Source organism: Thermobia domestica, chromosome 11, assembly GCF_964235325.1.
Source record: "Thermobia domestica chromosome 11, izTheDome1.hap1.1, whole genome shotgun sequence".
NCBI classification, from domain to species: domain Eukaryota; kingdom Metazoa; phylum Arthropoda; class Insecta; order Zygentoma; family Lepismatidae; genus Thermobia; species Thermobia domestica.
Window position 1 is genome coordinate 19125644 of NC_137464.1, and position 24254 is coordinate 19149897.

Sequence of the window (24254 nt, forward strand, 5' to 3'; positions counted from 1 at the left end):
ATATTTTCATTTTTCTTTATTTTTATAAGACAGTTACAACCCTGGTGCTTAGTAAGAAGTGTTTTACATCATTCTACCACATACAAACCAACTCACAAACATTTTTTTGTTTTCTTATTTAAAACGTAAATAATACAATTTAGATCACAATACTCTTCTCGCTATCAGAAATTTTATTTTTTTATACTGTTAACACACAAAAACATTATTACAATATATATATATATATCGAAACAAGATCTTCACTTTAAACGTTTACGGTAAGTCTTTTTCTATTCAACGAAATCGTTAGTGGCCGCTTTTTCACTTACAATATTCGCACTCAGCACATCGTCAAATATGTCAATTTTACCAAAGCAAATGTTACCTCGTTATTCTGTTTTAACCAACACCTGGCGTGAACAGTATGAATGAACAATCAGGCACCAATTCCTTTTTGAGCTCTGATCAACAAAGCAGAAATAACTTTCTTCCCAACAACGCACATTAATAATACTTGTCCAGCTGTCTTTTAATTCAGATGACAGATGTTCAGTACAGTCTTACTCAATCAGTTTCTTGGCCTTAAAGAAGCGCCTCAAATACAGAACTTGCCATGTGGCCAGTCCCAACAAGCAACACATGCTGAATATGCTGAAGTAGAGAACTCGACTATTCGTGGACTCTGGAAGACAGAAAGAAGAAAGAAAAGTCAAATATATTTGATAAACGATTTTATAACGATCTTACTAGCTTTTCCATACTCGATGGTATCATGTATTTTCTTCTTAAGAAAAACAAAGTTTGAATGAATTTATTTCTTCATTTAAATAAAGAAAAAAAAAATGTTTTAAACTTATTTCAGTTTTCTGTTTTTGCGAATGAATAAAATGTTTTGAATAATAAATTACAAATTATTTTCTTTACTACCGTAATCGTTTATACAAAGCTACAGGCCATAATTTCGCATTCGCCTATATCACCTATAATTGCATTATATAATAAATTAACAATAAATTGTACATAATGACGGCGAAATTTATATTCACCAAGGCGGCACATATTCCGTACAAGATCTGTATATATAATTTTTTTTTACAAGTATCTGTGTCGAGAATGGGGTGCACATATGAAAATAAGATATAGTACACATGCGCCACATGTACAAAAGTGCATTTGTACATGTTTTGGGGTGTGTGTAAAAGAAGGCACGGCTAGGACTATTCATCCGGAAGCAAATGGCGACTGTGTCCTGGGATCAGAAGCGAATCCTTCTATTGGAATGGCTACTCCTTGGAACATCCATTGATAACGATCGATACTATAATTCACTGCAGCAACTGCGTAGACGCATTCAGTAATGTCGCCTAGAAAATGGGCCCGGACTGTTCTTCTTCAACACGACAATGCGCATTTACATTGCAGTCGGCAGACTATTGATACCCTGGATGTTCTAAGGTTTACAGTTCTGTCTCATCCTCACCAGATCTTGCCCCCAGTGACTATTTCCTGTTTGACGCAATCAATAAGGTCCTGCGCGGCATGAAATTCACTATTTTTCCGACCTTCAGACCATTGTCCAGCAGTGGCGCCGGGATATTCCCACAGAATGGTTTGCTACGATGATACGGAAATTGCTGGAACGAAAGGTAGCAGTATACAGACACTGACGGGGGACCTTGTGCCAATAAATAATTATTGTCACGAACATCATTTGACTGTCAATTTTTGAACGCCCCAAGTAGGACAAAAACTTCTCTTGAAAAACTGTTATTAGGGAAAAAGCTTTTCACAAACGTACTATATTGGTAATTATTAAATGTCAGAATTTTGCAAAGTCCAGTTTCACAGGCGATTAAATTCCTTAATATTTAACCGTGTACGACACTATGGTTCCTAAAATTCAAACATTTAGTAACCTTGATTTGTAAAAATAATAAAATTCATCGTTACAAGAAAATCAGTCTCATAACTTTTCTAACAAACTTCATATACAATGTGAACCTACAGTTTAAAATGGAATCCGAATCACTGTAAAGGATTCAAAGCTCTCCCACCGGGAATCAAACTCGGGACCCTCTGCACCAAAGGAGCGCGCAATAGCCACCAGGCCAGAGAGGAGGACATTTCATATTAGGGTTGTTCAGGTAAGTTTCTTTGCCTAATACCTTTTAATACTCTCGTGATTTGGGGCATTCTTTCTGTAAGCCTTTTGGAATACTTGTGCAATGCAACACAATTGGAACCTAGCAAGCTAAAGAACACACTGTTCTCGTCCTGAACAATCGCCATCATGAACCTCAACTGATTGATTGTTATTCGTGAGAAGATGATGGAAAAGTTGCATTCATAAACTAAGTTACCACGTCCCTTTTTCAAGAAATTCCACGCAGATACAAATTTTCCAATATGGCGTGACTAAAAAAAATAATTTAAACTTATCCCTACCATTTGTATCTCTCATTTCTTCTTCGTTTTTCCTCATCTGCGAGAAATCCTGGACAATGGCATCTGAAAGATCTTCCAAGCGTTTCAATTCCACCTCCAATGGCTTTAACTTGGCTGCTTCTCCAACCTAGTCAATAGAAAACAAGTAAAATTAGGATTTCACTTATATAATATTTCCTCCGGAGATTGACAATAATTAACTTTCGTTGTGAAAAGGACAGAAAGAAAGGAAGACGAAGAAAAAAAGAAATAACGTAACAAAGGAATACGGTTTTCCTTCTTCTGTATCAACCGTTAGATGGGATTTATCATTTGTTACTTTCTTATTTACATTCTCTTTTCTATTCTCAAAAATTATTCAGTTTCTCTCATCTAGTATAAAACCTGTTCAAATATTTAATTCTAACTTTAGCATCTTCTACGGTGTCGTCTTTCATTTTTTCATTATCATAACAGTCTTTCAAAAATATTATAATATAGTTACGTACTTCCTTCTTTGCCACTTAAAAGTCGGAATTCTCCATGAAAAATTCTTGTTCGACAAAGGTTCTTTATAGTCTTCCTTCTTTGGATCTTATTCCTTATCTGTACAGTTAAGAAAGTTTTATGACGAATGCGACTGAAGTCCGAATAATGAATATAACGAGAATGAAGAATAATTTTTAGATGGCAGAGAAGTAACTACGTAACTGCTAATACATTTCAACATGCTGCTCGCATGCAAGAATTATTTCTATAATGAGGTAGAATAATTATAATTCATTTGTTGAAAATTATATGAATAGCTCATCACAAAACTGTGCCACAGTATTTTTAACTTTCTCTTACATGCTATACAATTACAATACAAGCAACAAAACTGAGTTAAAAATCTACAATCCATAAATATGTCCCACACACAATCAAAATTCCAAGCAACAAACAAGTACGCAATTTCGATCACTGCAGAAATGAGCATTAAAAGTTATTATTTTCCAATGTTTATGTGAGAGATTAAGAAATTAACACACCTGTATTACCAACAGTACACACAAGTTTTCATGAGGAGAGGAGGTAATAGAACAGGCGCAGAAAAACACTAAAAGAACTCTCCATGACACAATCCTAGTTTTGCTAAAAGAAAGGCCTCGAAATATCTACCTGACTATTCCACAAACAAAGGACAGGCACCGTTAATGGCCCATTGACATAATAAATAGCTTCACAGTAATAAAGATAGTTACTACTCTAAATCAATTCTAGGTTAATATAGCACAGAGCCTTATATTAGAATTGTAACTTATATTTGTTACTGACTACCCATTCTTCTGCCGTATAAGTTTCAAGTTTAGTCGTCTTGTGATAAACCCCTTAAACACAATTTCAAGAGAATATATTATAAAATAAATAAAACGGAATAAATAAATAAAAAATAATTATTGAAGAAGCTGGATAGTTCTTGTTATATCGCTCATTGTGCAATCAAGTTCTTGATCCCTTTCTCTACTACATATTTATACGAAACTTGTATAGTCTTAGTCAATAAAACATGGCCACCAATCTCTCTGTAAAAGGACACTTCAGTGCTCTTCTTTGAAATAAAGATAATAAACAGCCAAATAATACCTGTATTTGTTTCATTTATTTCCCCATATACATAAGGTTTAGAACTAGATCAGGGGTGGGGAACTTGTTACATTCAGAATCATAAGGTACAGCCTCCTGAGTCTCTTGTGAAAGATGCTAAATGATCATCATTTAGCTTATTTAGCGTTTTTCACGACAGGCCCAGTAGGTCACAGGACTAATGCTTGGAAGGAATAAACTGGATACTTTTATTTGGGGCCTTTGGCCAAGATGTGCACTATTAAATAAAAACACATATTAAATGAGAAAATGAAAAAACGAAATTACCAAATTAAATAACTTGAGCAAACTTAGAGCACCTGAAGTATTACTCATAAGAAAGAGTCTTTACAACAATCGTATAGTGTTGTATCCATTTTAGAATTCGTCACTTCAGATAACAATTCTGTAACTATATTCTTACTCATATCGACTTGAATTCATTATTGTTAATCCACGGACATCATCTACGTCGCGTCACTAGTTAGTTGACTTGTCTTCTGCCTCAAATGCACTTTCGTGTTTCACTTCCTTCTGGTTAGTATGTTTCTCAAATTCAGTATTCATGTCGGATCTGCTATTTATCACTACCAAGGCCACATCAAGAGATCCTGGCTGGGTCGCCAATTTTCTGCAACACTCCATCTCCTTAACAGTCCTCCTCTCCGAAGTTCATGTTTCAAATAGCACCAAATGTCATTGACGGATGTCGAATATTGACTATTAACTTCTTCTATGCCTGTTAAACTATGCAGAAGTTTTAGAGCGCAGAGCGAAGAGGAAACAAGATAGAGAATTAACTTAGTAAGCAAAATAACCCAGAAGTCCAAGGACAAGTTGAGACAAGCAGAAATTATTTCGTACTCCTATAGTAATCGCTACGATATTAGAAATTACCTAAATGTACTACTGTAGAAAAAATTGATCGAACTTGGATTATTATTTTAATTTCATTAGTATTTGTACTAGCCCATGCTTACGGGTTTCTTTCTCTCTTCCTATTGCGCAACAAATTTATTCTTGATACAGTCTCGCGACGGACGACATGGGTATGCGCCGCGAAACTGTAGGCCCATGGTCGCCATAGAGGTGTATCTTCTAAATGTGATAACGCATCCGATATAAACAATATGCTCATGTACATCTAACATATTCATGCACATAAATCATGCAGATTACTTCCTTGGCATCATCATGCTTTTCGTTAATGGTAAGGGACACATATAGAATACGTTAGCCATCAGACTTAAAGAGATACGGAGAATTACATGTTTCTTAAATTACTTTAAATTCATAGATAGAAAAGAATATCCATAATCAGACCATACGTTTCCCAGACGATTAATTACCGTAGATTCTATTCGTTTAATCTTATAAGAAATTCATTACGACGTAGCTTCACTTTTAATAGCATATTATATAAAGACAAACCTTATTTCATTTCATTAAATCCATATCTTTTAATGTTGGAAAACATCTCTGATCATATTCTAAATTCTCCCTTCTGATATGCACTGGTAGCATGGCGATTAACTTTTAGATTCTTCTTAAGATAAAACATAAAACTTGCTGACATTTTGTCTGATGCTAATAATTTATTTTAATGCCTACATAAATACAAATAAACACGCAGTCGTAGTAAAGTGCATGATGATTAATATATTGCATTATGTTCATAATCATGAATAATTTAGCTATGAAGTTCAGCAATCTAACCTATCGAACATCGAGGGAAATTTAAGCTATTTAATGCATAATTACGTTTTCCAACATTTTACTCACAAAATTAATTAAACTTATAAACAATCTGTTATAATAATTTCAGTAGTCCGACGATATCACTTTTCTTTTGAATTATTAGAACAGCAAAGTATACTGTATTTAACCTTTCTTCTAAGAAACACACTTTGTTACAACTTATTCTCACACAAACTAGAAAAAAAGAAAATGCATCTACTCAATATTTAAAGAGATGACATGATCGCTAGTACATAAAGTTTATGAACATGAATGCAAAATTCTAATAAACTTTAATACATTAAAATGGCCTTCCGTAATCAAATTTAAACAAATAAATATGCCAATAATTAAACGTTGAATACAACTATTTAGACAAAAATAAAACGAACAGATTGAATATAACTATTTAGACAAAATAAAACTGGAACAGAATAAACAATCTGTTACATATTACAAATAACTATATTGTAGATATGCCACTAGAGGGTTTAATTCATCGAACTTAGAACAACATAAGGTTAAATTTATATTACATAAGGCTCCGTGCGTAAAGTTTGACCAGCTACATATAAATAAGGCTGGAAACATGCTGTGTTAATGAACATATACATGCAGATCACTAGTCCATTTATATATATCAAGATTAGTAGACGAAATCATTCATTCATTTCACATGTATGTCCCTAAACATATTCAAATCTTTTATTACATTTATGTTGTTCACGTATTTCTACTTATTTTGTTATATATAAACTCACGCATATAATCTTCACGCTAATAGTTTTTCACAGGTGATGTTCTAGTACCTCTTGTTTGAACCATTACTAATCCTATGATGTAGAACTTGCATTAACGATGTGCAAAATGATTTATGCAGGCTAATGTAATTATACAGAGACTTAATAAAACGTCCCACATTTTAAAGGCGAATAAGACAAAAAAAATATTGTAGATAGAAAGTTATTTATTCAAAAATATAAAATGATACTGAAAACAGTTTGAGTGAAAGTGTAGGTCGTTCTGTAAAATCATGTTTAGAATATTTCTAGGATGACCAACATATGCAGCATACCTCATTGCAGAAAGTTTTGGAAACTGCAAAACATGGACTGTTTCACAACCTGAATATTTTCAGGCGTACGAGCACCTTTAGGTAGGCCTGATTTTTTCCACGCTCAATTCATGTTCGAAAATTCTCCATCCATTGCAAGATAGTCTTCCGATCAGAAATATTTTCATTACATGGAATAGCAAACTTTAAGCGAAAAGCTTTTTGCACAATAATTACAGAATTCCTGCTTTTGAAGACTATTTCGACTGCGTACGTGACATGAGATCATGACCAAACCATAATAACAACTGAAAATAGTAGGAAAGCGGTGAGCGGAAGCGACGAACCCCAGTCCCCTCACTACAGCCGATCAAAAAGTGGGTTGTGTTTTATTAGGTATCATATATAATAACTGTATTATCAATTGTTGTGTCATTTCAACACACAATAGAGCAGAACCATTAATTAGAGCAAAGTAACTACAAGCTGTTTTCAAAACTACCGTATTTCATATTTTTGAATAAACAAGTTTCTATCTGCATACTTTTTTTTTTTTTTTTTTTTTTTTTTTTTTTTACTAGCCTTTAAGATGCGTAAAATTTAATTGGGTCACCCTATATTATTTAGTCCCATTCGCATAACAATCATGTTTCCAATACTGTTAATAAAAGCTAAATTTTATAGTGATTTGTTTAGTATCCTAAGGCAGAACCATGGCATTATATTTGGAATATAAGATTCCTAAATTGTGTAGTTTACTGACAATATTTTAACAATCTTTCTATTTTCAAATTAATACTGGTTTCGAATGTGAAGACCTTACTGTGAAAAAAAAGGACTTAAGCCTGTGTCTCTGAGGTCGAAAAATGAAATTTCAGTTTTACGTTCAACGGTTTTACTGTGTATGCTAAAGGAGATGATGATGAAAATGAATGAAATGACGGAAAGAAAAAAGATGGAGAATCTTGATAAAAAAAAAAATACAGACACTATCTATTGACCATAAAGCTCACTTGGCGAGAGCTGGCATTGAACCAGGGACTCAACGCAGCAGAGATGAACCCTTTATGACTGAACCATGGGTCCCGCTCCTGAGGAGTAGTGCCGAGGGTAGCACTCAAAACATTGGGGAAACATGACTGCGGAACATTAATATCGTTATATTATAATGTATTTCATATGGTCGATAAGCAATTACTGAACAGGATGCTTGCGGTACATTATGTTTACTCTTAAAATTAAGTTACACGAGTATGTGAAAGAAAAAAAAAAATGGTTGCTTATTATTTTAAAGTAAGGACAAATCAAATATATCCCGTTCGAGTAGTCATTATTAGGAGACGGGATCTGCTAACACATTCTGGCACTGAAATGCAAAACAACAAGCCAATTAAAATTTCAGTTCATACCTGTACGCAATTTCTATTTCCATAATTCGTTCACCTTGTTACCTTTGACGTACATCCAAAAGCTGTAACATATTTCTTGCATTCTATTTCAACAAGCGATGCTCTCCTACTGGGCTCTCTGGCTGAGGCACATACTTCAGATCCCTAGCAACTCTTTCAGACCGGCAGAAATTTCTGTTACGGTTTCTTGCCGAACTGAGCTTGTCGGTGGGATGATTTAATAGCAGTAATCCAAGTATGTAAATTCCCTTAGTTTTATAAACATAGTCAACTATCACTAATGTCACTGTCCGTTTGGATTCGACACTATGTATATATGTGTACAATGTTAAAGAAGTGTTCATTTTAGGAGTCACACGTATAAATTGGTAATAAAAATCGAATAAAGTTTAATAATTAAGTTCGTAGCAAGAGAAGAACTTTTGTTTGTAGGACCGATGGCCACTTGGTTCTGCACTGTGTGAAAACTGCGGTATAACTAATTATACTATTTCGACGTTTCTGTACTCAAAGAGGTGTTTTTTTTTTTTCTTCCGATGCTTTGTTTTAAAAATGCACTTTATTTCGCTTGTTTCAAGCCCTGGTACTTGCAAAAGTCGATGATGGGTTATATTCCGACAGAGTTACTTTTATCCGTGAACATTTTTTTTTTTTAATTGTACTTTTTTTCTTTCGATATGGAGTCTGCCACGTGCTTCTCACATAATTTTTTATTATCCAACCGAGGATCTCTCTGGCGCTATAAACAAAAGGTACTACATTAGTACCAAGTTGGATTGAAATTTCGTAGCAGTCCGGTGTTAACAGCGAGCGCTCAACTAAGCGTTTTGTTGAAAACTTTAAACAGAATGAATGATGTAAAGAAGTTTTAACTTCAAACCAAATGTTCTATCAACAAATGTGATACATTGAAAACATGCATTTAAATGCAAGGAACACATAATTAATGCGTAACAAAGCAGCTGCTACAAACTCAACTAAACACAACAAGCATACAGAAACGTAAGCAGGCCAAAAATAACGAAACACAGACTCGCGTTTCCGCAACTTTACCAGCTGTAGACACGATCAATATCGTCCCAGAAAAGGAAGCCCAAAAGCCATACATACAAGAAAGAAGAAAAAAAGAAAAGAAAAAAGTGCAAATAATATAAACAGACAAGTAAACATGCATTTCAAAAATGTGATATTCAAATATACTAACAATTACAACCAAATATATATAGTGTGTCCAAAATAATCTTGTTTGCTTGTCTTCAATATCTGTGATTAATACTGACAGCATGAAAGTAAATATGTTTACGAACCACATGAGTATCCTATACTAATAATACAAACACTGAAGTGAAAATCAGAATAAATAAAAACGAAATTGGTTTACTTATAATATTTTTTTTAAAAAAAGAAAGCTAATAATATTATTTGAGTTTAATGATTCAAATACCAAAAGCAAATCAACACGATTTTGGCTTGCTTTGAGTTTAACTTCTTTTTCAACACTTATACTGTATATGAGTGGACCTACGATTTACGTGGGATTCGAATAATATGAGCTTCCACCGATAATCGAATCTAGGCCTCCTGCAATGAAACGCATGCATTTTATAAACTCAGAACAATTATGGGTAAGTTCAGTATAAACCGCCACTTAGTATAACAGGCCGATTTGTGGGCCTGAGCCGCTCCACGCCATCTGTTAGCGACTCGGGAAACTACGTCCAGACTAGAGAAGAACGCGTGCTCAGCGCACCGCATCGCCTTATCGCTAACCGGTGTATCAGGAGCTTTCTAGACCTAGTGGCCATCACGTCTTTCATTCACGTGATTTCCCCAGTTTGCCTCACGACGCTGGGTGGACACCGAAGATTGGGGAAGCACCGGCCGGGAATCGAACCCTGGACCACTAGACTGCAGTGACCCTCTAAATTCAGTGAATAATCTCCATCAGTAGAAAAAATAATGAGATTTTTGACCATCTCATCAATTGTTGCGCAATACTTTACATCTGTATACCATTACACAAACTAAAACCTGTAACCTTTTTCTATTCACAAGTAATTACCTCCGAAAGACGGATGATTTATACTGTAGACACTTCGATTTCCTGTATAATTTACATTTGTAGAGCTCTTATAAGTCGAAACTGACGTATCAAGATCTTTTGAGCACACTATATTTTTAAAAAAATAAAAATATTCTTTTACAACATACAATAACAAATATTGAAAGTGCAAATGACAGTGTTCAACATATACTATATATGAAGTATTACATAATATTACTAAGACTACTAATTTTATATTATATATACTGACACGATACATAGCTTCAACTACACCTTAATACAAATACAAAATAATTATCTAATACTTTAAATAAGTTACAACATCCAATCATGATATATATATTTCCGTACTGCAATTCAAGCAATATACAAAGGATGGACAAATTATTAAAGTCAACACGATTTTTTTTTTTTTTTTTTTTAACTACCGACACAAACATTAATCTCAAAGAATGAATAATACTTATTATACATGGCTTTTCTTTTAATAACTATTCTGCAGTTTATTTGGCATACTGTGTGCACATTTATACGATTAATTTTGACTTCTAGTTTATGGTACCAAATTTCTGTTACTCCTTCCATTATCATGAATAACTTATGTGAATTCAAATATTTTGTATGAAACCAGAACAGAATTCACATAAGCGACCAATTTGAACGAGGCCATAGACCATGTATATTCCTTTCTCTCCAAGCCAGTACACATATAAAGAATGCTTCTGACTTGATTCTCTCAGAATGTACCCTGATGATGATAACAATGACGTCAGTTCTAGGAACGTTGGACAGTTGTCATCCCGAGAATAACTCTATTCAAAGGAACTAGTATTCGGATCCTCCGTACTCGTTACGTATTGTTTTAACATTGGAACCATTATTGTCTTTCGTAACGTTGTGAAAAACTGTCATCGAATATATAAAGATTGCCAAGACATTACAATTTGGAAGTTCTTTTTTTTTTTAATTCTTTCTCTTTCATTTTAAATTAACTTTTAGTAATTAACAAAAAATTGGCTACTTACCAATGAATCCTCCCTTGAAAAATTTAAAGGTCTTGACGTTTCGGAAATCTCAGCTGGTTCCTTCCTCAGCGGTAAGTTTGTACGTTACTTTTATATAGTGGTATGTATTCCTCGTTTTACTCCTTTCCGTATTAATCCCTTTTACCTTGCCACTGAGAAAGGAACCAGCTGAGAGTTCCGAAACATCAAAACCTTTAAATTTTTCAAAGGAGGATTCATTGGTAAGTAGCCTTTTTTTTTTTTTTTTTGTTAATTTTGAATATCCCCCCATACGCCCATGTAATTATAACTTTTAGTAAGTTTGAATGTATTTGTATTACATATTAATCTTTTTAGTGTCAAAATTAATTACGATTTCAGAAATTGCAATTATTTCCAGTTCTTCATTAAATTTTATTCGAATTATCATTACCATATTTCTCCTCAGCTAATTTAAAGGAAAGTTTTTTTATTTTCCTCCAGTTCCATTGCAAACATTACAAAAGAACAGCTCTCAACTACTTTTTATGTTGAACCCAATAATTTGGCCATCCTGTGTACTTCTAATATTCAAACTACTAACATTATAAATAATTGCTATTCATTACAGTTTTACAAATTTAGAAACAAGAAGAATATGGAAGGAAAGCATCAGCACTCACCCCTTCATAACTTTTCGCCTCAATTCCTCGTTTCGTGACAAGTGATACTTCCTGGTTCATTCCTCTTTGAGCTATGAGAGAGAATGTAACTTTTTAGAACAGCAGGCGGTTACCCAAATTATGCTCTCAATCACACCAACTATTTGTTGGAGTACATATATGACAGCGTCAAGAATGCCATTTTCATTCATTTACTGAAATCATTCTTTCTTTGAAGATGTATAATTTCGAATTTTTAAGTTCTTATGACTAGATTCATCATCAGAGTTATAAGAATACATTAAAAGAAAAAAATGAAAGTATTATACGACTCTTTACTTATTCAGCAAAATTATTTTTTTCCTAGCCCATTCTTATAGCCCCTATTATGATCACGTAAGGAAGATTCGAAAATTGAACGGTACTTTAGCTACGTCAAAAGACACCGATAACTGTTTCTGCGTTCTGTTAACAAGACATTACTTGATACTTGATTCTTTAAGGGGAACAAGTGAGGAAGTGCTCGAGAAGACATGGAAATAAAATTTATAAAGTGAAAGTGTACAATCGGTACAGAGACAGAACCATGACTCTGGTACCGATTAAGTCACTTACAAGGGAAGAGAGGGAGATTATATATCGAAGTGGAAGACGGTTTATACAACAATCGATAGCACTAATGACGCCTATTACGAAACTGCAATAAAAATTTTCCGAATGCACATACTGTGAGAGTTATAAGAATATACAGGGTGTCCAGAAAGTCCGTTCCCAACCCTAGAAATCGCAAACGATGAGACAAATGCCAAAACAGGAAACCATGTGTTTGATCATTTTAAAAGTACAACGTATCAAAGCAATAAGTGTTGTCCCAGGGCCACCCACAGGGGCCCAGGCGGGTCTAACTTAAAAACTGCAAATGGTAAGGGGTCAAGTAGCATATCGTTGGAAAGCTGCTGGGAAATGAAAGAAGTCGGAACAAGTCTCGATTCTCTAAAAATTACACTGTGCAAAATGGCGGCCGGTCAAAATGTCAACAAAAACGTCATTGTAAAGTTTATGGCCACCTCCATAAATCCGAAACGGTGAGACAGATGTTAAAATAGAAAAGCATATATGTCATCATTTTAAAGTATAATGATAGAAAGTAAAAAATGTTTGTCCCTGAGTCTTCCGCAGGGTCCCAGAAGGGGTCCTACACAAAATTTTCAAATGGCAAGGGGGGAGGTTAAGTAGCATATCATTTAAAAGCTGTTGTTAAATGAAAGCATATGGAACAAGTCTGGACGCTCTACGATAACACTGTGGAAACATCTTGCGTTTTAGTTCTTCTTTCAGTAGTCCGGTTTTAGTTTGTTCGCACTTTAATTCTTGTACTGAACGGAAAGAAAGAAAGTGCCCCTACTGTGGGATTCTGATCTTTGGGCCCAGTAATGTCTGACTAAATAAATATAATAAAATAAAAGCAACTAACGAAATATAGAAAAGAAAAGAAATAACATTTGACATCTTTGAGTACAGAATTAACTATTTAACATATACAACATAGCGTGGTATTTATGCTCGTTGTTTGGATTATCAAGCATAAAATGACTGAAAAAACAAAAAAAAAATCTTGCACCAGGAAAAGCAAATGCGTGCAAATGTCTCTCAATGACAAGCGCTGATTAAAAAATGGAAAGCTAATGCGCTCGGAAAATCGAAATGAGGATGCACATTTTGACCGGCCGCCATTTTATGCTTGATAAGTTTAGAGAGTAGAGGCTTGTTCCGTCTTCCTTCATTTCCCAACAGCTTTTCAACAATATGCTACTTGACCCTCATGCCATTTTCAATTTTTGAGTTGGAGCCCGCTTGGGACCCTTGAGTGGCCCTGGAATAATACTTTTTACTTTGATACGTTGTACCTTTACAGTGATCAAACACGTGTTTTCCTCTTTTGGCATCTGTCTCACCGTTTGAGATTTCTAGGGTGGGAACGGACTTTCTGCTCATACTGTATATTCATATAACTCGCACAGTATATGCATTCGGAAAATTTTTGTTACAGTTTCGTAATAGATGTCATTAGTGCTTTCGATTGGTGTATAAACCGTCTTCCACTTCGATATATAATCTCCCTCTCTTCCCTTGTTAGTCACTCTCGGATGATTTACACATTGTTACTTTTGATGTTTATATTCACCTAATTGAAATCACATGAACTTTAACACAACTTATATCTATAATGCTTGAAAAACTATCTACGTGTTTCTCAAGTCTAGTTGTCAATAGAATTCAGAAACTTTTTTTTTTTTTTTTGTTTTGCCTGATTAATAAAGTTTGTCTTTTTAAAAAATTAAATTCACCTTTAAAGCAATAATAATAATAATAACATAATATTGGAATATTCCCGTTGGAACTAATCTATTTGAAAAATAACGTTCGTAATAATTTAAATTACAGGTTTTGCTCATACAGAAGACTACCAATTATCCAGTCTAATGTGGCGGAAGGGCAGGCCGGATAGGCTCTATGAACTCATTTCTTCATAAACATTTAAGCATACCTCAAGAACAATTTATGAATACAGTACTGTACGTATTGTACAGTTATAATCAGGAACAGCGGCAAGCATACTGCATTGAAGTTCGTTATACACTGACGAAACAATGAACAAGAAGCAAAACGCTGCTCTTTTCCTGTCACAACTTGTATATTACAAACAATACGTAGGAGGATCATAGCAGACGCCCGTTTCCAATGCCTTGGCAATGTTGCTAATGCAATGCTTTGCCTTCTTCATGTAATTACGGTAAAAGAAAACTAGGCCGAATACTCGGGAGTCTACTGTAGAACCATTGCTAATTTTGCGTTTTCACATTTGAGATACGCACAACAACAGTATGCACAGTAAGAGAGTCCTGTTTGGTTGAAAATTAAAAAACAGTTCTAATGTTACTGAATACAGAAATGAAAATTTCGCTTGTCAACTACAAATTTCGTAGACAGTTGAAATTTTATCAGGAAATTTTATTTCCATGTGGTTAAAGTATTTCACAAAGAACGGTAACCATCTTGATCACTCTCTTCAATGTTTGAATTCCCTACCCATCAAAGAAAATACATTGTAAAAGGAGTTACGCAAGCCTCTGTGAGACAAAATCTACGTCTTAAAAAAAAAAAAAAAAAAAAAAAAAAAAAAAAGTAAACTTCGCAAGAAAAACTATGTCACTCAGGCACAATTTTGTAGAAGTTGTACTTTCCATAGAGAGAACAAGTGCCAATGTAAGTAAGTCTTTTCTATTGGTATCTCTAATGCTATAACAAGTTTTGGAAATCATATACGAACTTTACATTTGGCCCAATCTTCTCGATTCGAAATTAAAATGAAATCTTTAATTTAAAGGCCTATGATCATTGTCTTTCAACTCTGAGAGAAGGATAACGAACACACCTCAATGATTATGTAAGAACTAGTGGAATGAGAATGTAACTCTCCAACAAAAAGTAAATAAATAAATAAATAAAAATAATAAATAAATCTTGGCTGAAAAAAATTATTTTGTATCTACCCAGAAATAAATAAATAAAAGAAAATGTAATTACGCATCTGACTTATGTATTGTATGACGTTCACCTTCCCCTGATTGAGGTATGCCCAAATGCATTGCAGGTTTAACCAGTCACAGACCTGTTTGGGCCCCCACAGAAGTGCGCCTGGCAACCCACAAAACATTCGTGCACTCCACTATCATGTGAGAACGCTGAACTCAAACGGGGTAATGTGTGAAATATTTCTTTGATTCTACGCAACGACCGAAAGAAAGAAAAAAAAAAAAAATAAAAATAAATTTTGAAAAGGTTGTTATGTCTACTTTTGGGTTCCCCTCAAACGCTATCTGTACCGTTTCACTTTCAGTTGATCTTTCACTATAATTATTACAGACCGTTGTTACTGAATCTACCCTTGTACCATTTGAACGTACCTAAAATTCCCTAAACTACTGGGTTTCTCTGTATTTATTCGAAATGAAAATATTAAGTTTCATATTTTATCCATTTAATGGGTATCTCAAGAAAATTTTAATTAAAATAAACAAATAAAATAAAATTGTAATGTATACAGTTATGCTACATTTCTTTTGTTCAGCTGCACGCATGCTCACCTTCTCTATCTGTATTACATTTACTATATTGAACGTTATTACATGCTCTTTACCACAAAATAAAAATAAAAAAAAAATCATCTTTACAAAAGTTCGCTTTCAAATCTTAAAAAAAAAAATCCAAATTGTTACTACATCGTCCCGGTTACTTATTAGAATCATTATGAATCATAGCATTCAGTTTTATATTTTATATATATTACAGGGAATTAAACATCCTGCCCCTTCAAGTTTTGTGTGTGCTATATTACTTATTTTGTCATAAATTATTCATTACAAATTATTCAAGCAGGAATATTCAACTGCTATCACAACATTCATTAAATTTGCACACATCAACATTACATTCTTACCCTAACTTAACCTAATCTTAACCTACGCACAAGTACATACATAAACAAAACACAAAATATCACACTATATAGCTATATATGCACATATTAAGTATAGGGACGTGCCAGAAAGCGAAAACGGATATCTTACCATAGTCTAATTTTCATCATTTTATATCTAAAATTAGCGTTAAAAAAAATCTTTCAAGGTAAACAGCAAACTGATGTTTTTAAATAAAAGTATCGAAGACGGGATACGAACTTCGTACCATCAGTGACGTGGTGCAGCTGTACACACAATAAATTTTCCTTTCTTTCGAGAGTGTACAAAATATTACTACACTATAGATATTTTAGAACGCGTTACTACCGAATTCTCAAATTTTTCTTGTATGAATCATTACGGTACTACCTAATTAATTTGGTACAGGATTATATTAAGTAAATTTTGTTATGCAAGCCTAAAGAGATATCGAAATTTCTATGGATTTAGTTACCTTCTACATTACATACGAAAATAAGAGACTGTATGTTACGTACATTTTTGATAACCCCCCCTTTTCCAAAGAGAAACTGTTTGGCTTACATGTGAATGATCGAAAAGTAGCTCTGTAGGGAACGGGGTTCTTTACTCGCACATCGTGAAAATGGTAGCTATCACTAACATAACTTCTTGATCGTCAAACTGTACTGTAAAGTAATATGAATTTGGTTCACTAACCTGGTTTCCTGTTTACACTTTCCAAACCACTGTTATACTCACAAACTCGAACACAATATTTTAGAACAAATGTTACATCAAAAACATTTTGGATTCCACTCCTCGGACATCGAACCTGGACAATCTGCAGGAAATTACTTTATTCCAGTATTCTGCCTCTACCCATAGTTTATTATCTAGGCATTTGGAGACGGGTATTCCTCTTTACGTATTCATTTTCTACGATTCGCTAAGTGCGAACAAAACCGTAGTTACAAAAAAATTTTATCCGAAGATACCAACTTCATCACAATAGCGTTACTGCGCCATGAAACCTTCAGCACCGAAACACCAACTTGCTATTTTGTCCTCGTTTCGCTCCGTCACTCGGTCCTTTGTGGTTTTTTTTTATGACCACTTTTAACATTCACCACTTTGGTTTTCTTTCGAAGTTAATTTTTCACTTAAAATCATCCAAAATCTTTTGTATTTCGCCGAAAATTATTCACACTAATAAAATCCGTACCATCCACTATGGATGCTACTCTTCAAGGCGTCTGTCTCACAAAGATGATTACGGGGATTGGCTGATAAATCTCGACAACAATAGGATGAACAAATCGTGATTTATGATGAAAAATACCGACCAATTAACTTTTGACACCTGATAATTCTTCGTTTACGTCAGATGATGCATGTAGAAGAAAGTAATGTTCGATTTAAAGGAATTTTTAAGAATTTATGTTAAGATGGCCGAAAATATAGAAACCAGAAATTATTAAAATTTACGTAGAAAATTATGAAACTTTTATAGATGACTCCTAACTTCAGAATTCGATAGGAAAATGTTCTGAAGACATGAAAAACACTAAAATATGAAGTTTTTACCACAAAAAATCATAAAACCCAAGAAAATATACAAAATGACACAAAAATTCAATATACTACACTTCTACGAACTAAACTAACCTAACCAAGACACCATTTTTCCTAATGGCACGAAATACGACCAAAAAAAATAAGATTTTATACCATGAAATACGTATCTATCTACAATATCTAATTTATCAATATATATAGGGTGTTCCAAATTTTCGTCACATGATACCTGTCATCTTGGGAGGTATCAAGAATATGAGAAAAAACCACAAAAACTGACGGACACTTTGTACCAGAAGTGTGCATTCTACCATGGCACCATCGTACTCCGTGTTTGATTCCAATCGAATTAATTTATTCGGCATATTCCCTTTTCAGGAGCGTGGGTATATCGAATAAGACCTATGGCAGTAAGTGGCATGCGACAATTTTCCGTCCCTACCGGTGATCGAAACCGAAATCATGAACAATACAGAAAGCGTGTACACAAGGCGAAGTCTTGATTTTTACCCTCCAAGCGGCTAGTATCGACAAGGTACGCCGGATAATACCAGAGACTAATACTGAAAAGACGTGCCGAAAAATACAGACGAAAATACTGAGATGCGCCAAATAATACGGGGGACTAACAGAGAAGATGTGTCGAATAACACGGGCGACTAACACTGAGACAATGTGCATTGTAATTTCGTAAATTCATTTGTCAGTTTTTCCTTAAAAAAAAAAAAAAAAAAAAAAAAAAAAAAAAAAAAAAAAAAAAAAAAAAAAAAAAAAAAAAACCGAACGTATACATCAAAGCTTAAGTTAATATTTGTAATCATGCACTACCTTTTTTCCTTTAAATACTTAGCAAGTAATAACGTGAACGTGATCGAATACTTACTTGGAGGGACTCTTGACATAAAGCAGATTTCAAACGTATCAAATGTTTCCGTGACGAATGTAAACTTTCCTTTTGAAATGTCCTCTTTTTGGGAAAGGATGTGGCCTTTTGAATCTCTAACCTACAAAGAGAAAACAAATTCACTGAAATTTTTATTCTAAACAAACTTCGTATGTAGTAACCTACTACCTTTAGTTCCATATACTCAAATTTTAAGTAGGGACCACTTTTATCAGACAGATTTTCTAGTGACCACTTTTCGAAGGTAAATTAACTTGTTTTTTGAAGAAAAAAAGTTTTGAGCATCTACATTTTAAAAATGGTATTATCTGATTTGTTAAAGTATTCTTATTTTATACGCAATTACGTATAATATAAAGAAAATAAATGATTTTTACATACCTTTGAGCATTAAATATAGTTAAGTACAACATCACAATCATTTCAATACGATATGTGATGCTCATATTTTCGTCAGAGTGGACTTTCCTTTTGATATTAAATAGAATGGATATTTAACATTGTTACTTATTCAATATCTTTATCACAGATATTCCACTGGAACAATGAGCACGGGATTCACAATTATAATTTGATTCTGTGTATACAGTACGTTGGAGAAAATGCTTTCAATAGTTTTGATTAACATAGAAACACATTTTCTAAGTGAGTGTTGAAGGTCTTCGGAACCTTTTGCAGTAGTTTTAAGAAGTCGTTTTCCTGGAATATCTGTACTGAAGATATTGAAAATGAAATGAAATGAAATCTTTCAGTGTAAAGCCCCACGATTCTGCCTTTTAGGCTACGGGAGACGATGATTAAAGCAAGTGAATGATGGAAGAATTGGTGGAATGAGAAAGTGGCGGAAACGGGAACACCCCAAGAAAACTCACAGACACGATTTTGTCTACCACAAACTTGCTTGGCCGAGGATCGAACCTGTGACCTCACGCACCAGAAGTATGAGGTCTACCACTGAGCCAGTATACCCCTCACTGAACATATCGAATAAATAACATGAAAAATCCGCTCGATTTAATATTTAATGGGAAGTCCACTCCAACCAAGATTCCAGCATCACATGTGATATGGAAATGACCAGGATTATATAAATAAAAATACACAAAGGTTATACTTGGAGGTTTATTATTTTCCTAATTGTAGTAATTATTATTATTACTATTATTATTATTATTATTATTATTATTATTATTATTATTATTATCAGGGCCCGGATCTTGTTGACCTAAAATTTTCTAAAAAGTGACCTATAAAATGAAACTAAAATTCCTGGAAAAAGACCCTAAAAATCACAAAAATTGACCTTAAAACTTGCGTTTTCTTAAACGTTTATTTCGTTAAACATTGACATTTTTTAATATCCATTGAGTTTTAATTAACATTTCTCACTCATATTCAAAAAAAAAAAAAAAAAAAAAAAAAAATGTTTCAGTTAGTTGCACTCCATTGATCATTTATTTCTATTGATCAGTCCATTGTACGGCATTGTAGGTACTGAAAACGTGAATTCACTCCCAAGTTGAAACCAGGAAGCACTCTTAAATAATAAAAGTTCGCAAGTGTAGACTACATGAGAATAATAATATGAAACCCTGTTTAAAATATTTTTATGCCTTCTAATCCATTTTTAGTTATTCACGTGATCACATCCTTTGTGGTCAACAACCCAAAACTATCTGTTTGGCCACCTACCAACCCCCACCTTTCATTAACCAGCTACAGCTTAGTTTTCATTAGCTTGTTAAGAATGCAGTTTTTCATCCCAATAGTCCGGAAACATGAAAAGAGATTATTTAACTTCGTCTTTTCCACATCCGTAAACCGTGTTCATTTAAAGATTTCCTTATATAGAAGAAAAAGAATAAAAAGTCCACAAGTGACCTAAAAGTTACCTTAGAATATTAAAAAATGACCTGAAACTTCAAAACGGCAAAAAGTGACCAAAAGTTGACCCTAAAAAAGATATTTTTAGAACCTAGAGTTGATGGATAACGTTTTTACTTGAACTTGCCTTGTCCTATGCGTAACAGAAAAGAGTTGACTTGTCAACAAGATCCGGGCCCCGATTATTAATAATAATAATAATAATAATAATACCAAGAATATTTTATAATAATACATCTATGTAGGCTTTTAGAATTTGTATAACCATTACGTCATTAAGTTGTATGTACCTGTATAATCTCTGTGTCTGTTTGATATTCTTAACTATATTTGTGATATATAAATCATCTGAATTTTATTTATGTATTTACTTGACTACTTTTTTACACTAAGGTTTAATTTAAACGGATCATAAGGACATATCTGGAAGACCACTGTTTAAGAAATTCTGATTTCGATAAATTTTATGCGCAAAATTTCAGCTACAACTACATCTTTCACCAAGCTTCTTGATTAGAGAAATGGTGGACAATTTGATGTACGAAGTTGCGTACAGATAAACTTAGCTTCCGAACCTGTCACTTATAACCCACCCTTTTTCCAATAATTAAACTTGAGATTAAGCTGCAGTCATAGCTGAGAATGTACTGCATTAACCCCACTGAATCCAAAACTTTTTTCACGCTTCTTTTGAACTCTTCACCAAACACTCGTACTTTATGCCCATCAAAACTGTTAGTGGTTTGGTCTATAGAGAATAACTCTGAAATTAGTTGAAGCACGGAATTTGTGTGCTCCTTTAAAATTATAAGTATACGTACATCAATATATTAATAGATAAGAACAATGCCTATAACGTTTTATATTAAAGTACAAATACATAATCCAACACGTAAGGTAAATGTGTCTATGCCATATACAGTGTTTTGGGCTATCGTAGTTCATGTGTATATCCACAATCATAAATGCACCTGCTCCGTACGGATGCACACCCGCGAAAGCCATCTGCTGCACTCTTGCCCTGACTCGGTTAGAAAGCATTCGTGGCAACTAATACAAGTTGGTTAGCGCTTTCTGAGACAACAATTTTTATGGCATATGTGCACTTAAGCCCTCCTACAGTAAATCTGGACTGAAAAATGCAAGTCCACACCCCAGAAATCATTGATTGAAGTACAGAGAGTAGATTTACTGAAAACAAGTATATATGCAATCAATTTCTCAATGGATCCGTACAATAAGCCTGCACCAAAAATAGATGGATTAAATTCCATTAAGCCCACTGCAGTAACTGAAAATTTGCAAAATTTACCGAAAGAATTGGTGTGATAGAATAAGAAACGAGTGTTTATTTATGAATATTGTTGATATTGAAGACAGATCTATTTTGCTATGGCGGACGTTACCCCATTGTGGTGAGTAAATTGAGAAAATTGTGAATATCTGTGCGGACTGTGATTTAATAATGTTAAATTTTAAGAAGTTAAATACCAACAACGACGAACATCTGCTGAAATTGTAAAAAAGATACGGATCAATAAGGACGCGATGTCGAAAATGTAGTGAAAAGTTGCAGGGGAAAAGCAGCAACAAAGGCAACATTTTGCGAGCGTGTTTGATTTTCAGTCGAAAAGATATTGTATTTTACTCCATAAGGAAGACATAATGAAGTGAACTGCTATGTGAAGGGGGTGTACAAAGTGAACATAGAAGTGTCACAACGCTGCGTCACACGCAAGGTATGTAAATGAAGTGTTCTACTATTCTTCTTTTATGCATAGCCTACACGCACCGTCAGAGATGCCGTATCCTGACTCGGTTAGATACAATTCGTGCTATTTAATAGCCACCTAGTCCAAGTTGGTTCATGCTTTTAATTAATTTATTTTATACACTGGAATTTTTATGCTATATGTGCACACGCTGTAGTTATATTGAGTACTCCTAAAGTCAATCTACATCCATAATGCAACTCTTGCCTTACAAAGGGAGTAAGAGTGCAGTTTCTGCCAAATGAAGCTAATATTTCATGAATATAGGCATTCCCTTGTGTGGTAATCTTGTACAGGAAAGATATATTTTCGTATGCGTTTTGGAACTTTTTGTTCCAGATTGATACAACATGTAGGCCTAAAACATAAGAAGCTCGGCCCCTAATCTTCCTCTAAAAGTTTATTAGACACTAATATAGCTTTGTTAGTTATGATTGGAAGCAGTAAAATGTAAGGATCTATAGTTTTCGTTATTTCTGAAAGTGCGTAGTTTGCAACACTTAACAGTTTGGAAGGTATTAATTTTGCTCAGTGAGCAAAGAAAGCATGTAAATTAGAAATATTGTCATTAACAGTTACAAGTGAAAGATAGAAATGAAACAGGAGTAATTTTCGGTAAGATATATTAAAATAATAGTAAATAAATAGTAATACAATGGTTAAAACAGTTGTTTGTTTGTTTAATCTGGAACCGCCATCTACGGAAATTTAGCCCAAAATTCCTAATATGGCCTGAGTGTGAAGGATTAACTTCCTCGCCCTTCAAATTACGTTAGTTTCTGATATGGGTTTTAATTGCGCAATACGAAGCAATGAGCTGCAAGAGAGAATAAAAATAGAATCTTTGAGTTTTACGTCCCATGATTATGCGTTAGGCTAAAGGAGACTGTGATGATGAGTAATCGATGAAAATGGTGGAATGAAGTGGGAGAACCCCGAAGAAACCCACGCACACGGTGTTTGTTTACTTGGCGGACGTATCGAACCCGGGACCCCAAGCACCAGAGGTGAACGCTCTACCACTGAGCCACCGCGGCCCAGTTGCAATAGAGAAGCTAACCCGTTGAACTATCTGTACAGTCGGACAGTCATATGAACGGATCTATTCGTGAGGTGGGTGCAAGTATTACTTCTTACTACACGGCTCTTCTGACGAACGAGCAGCCTATTAAAAATACATACTAATGAACAAATGATAATTTTATGTCTGACTTTACACATCTCACTATTGGTATGATCCCAACACCATTCTTAAGAATATATACAGGTAACTAATGATACACTGGGCACAACATTTTTACATACGACATAATCCACTTTTTGTCCTGGAGCATCCGAAACTTCATAATCTCCACTAACGAGGACATCTGATTGCAGTTCCTCTTTGAGACACTTCTGTGTGTTCGGTTGTAAGTGGAACATTATCCCTTCCACATAAAACGTTATTAAGCTTAATATTGTACATAAATATAACACTAGATCCATGGTGGTTGTAAAATATTGTCTCTCTACACAAATAAATTACAGCAAGACACAAAATAATATTACGGAGAATATAGCTAATCAATTAAACATATGTAAATTCGTTGCTTGGAAAGCAGAATACTAAGTAGTTGAGGTGGCAGCCATTTGTTCTACGTTTGCTCAGGGTTGGCAGTTGAGTTGGTAAGTACACGTGGAAGTTGATTAGGAC

General features: G+C 34.1%; 1 protein-coding gene across 1 annotated transcript; it reads right to left on the minus strand.

Moving 5' to 3' along the window:
- Window positions 1-24254, minus strand: bai (Transmembrane emp24 domain-containing protein bai). The gene is made up of 5 exons (XM_081730171.1): window positions 23867-24254; window positions 18885-19005; window positions 11964-12034; window positions 2428-2554; window positions 1-664 (listed from the first exon to the last, which is right to left on the minus strand). Exons 1-5 carry the CDS (start codon window positions 24044-24046, stop codon window positions 543-545), a joined length of 621 nt encoding a protein of 206 aa, XP_081586297.1. The 5' UTR covers window positions 24047-24254; the 3' UTR covers window positions 1-542.

Coding starts and splice junctions, on each gene's coding strand:
- bai (XM_081730171.1), bottom strand. CDS start 24,046: ATGGATCTAGTGTTATATTTATGTACAATATTAAGCTTAATAACGTTT. Junction 2,555..11,963: donor AGGCGAAAAGTTATGAAGGG/GTGAGTGCTGAT, acceptor TCTATTGACTAG/GTTGGAGAAGCAGCCAAGTT. Junction 665..2,427: donor AGAAATGAGAGATACAAATG/GTAGGGATAAGT, acceptor TCTGTCTTCCAG/AGTCCACGAATAGTCGAGTT.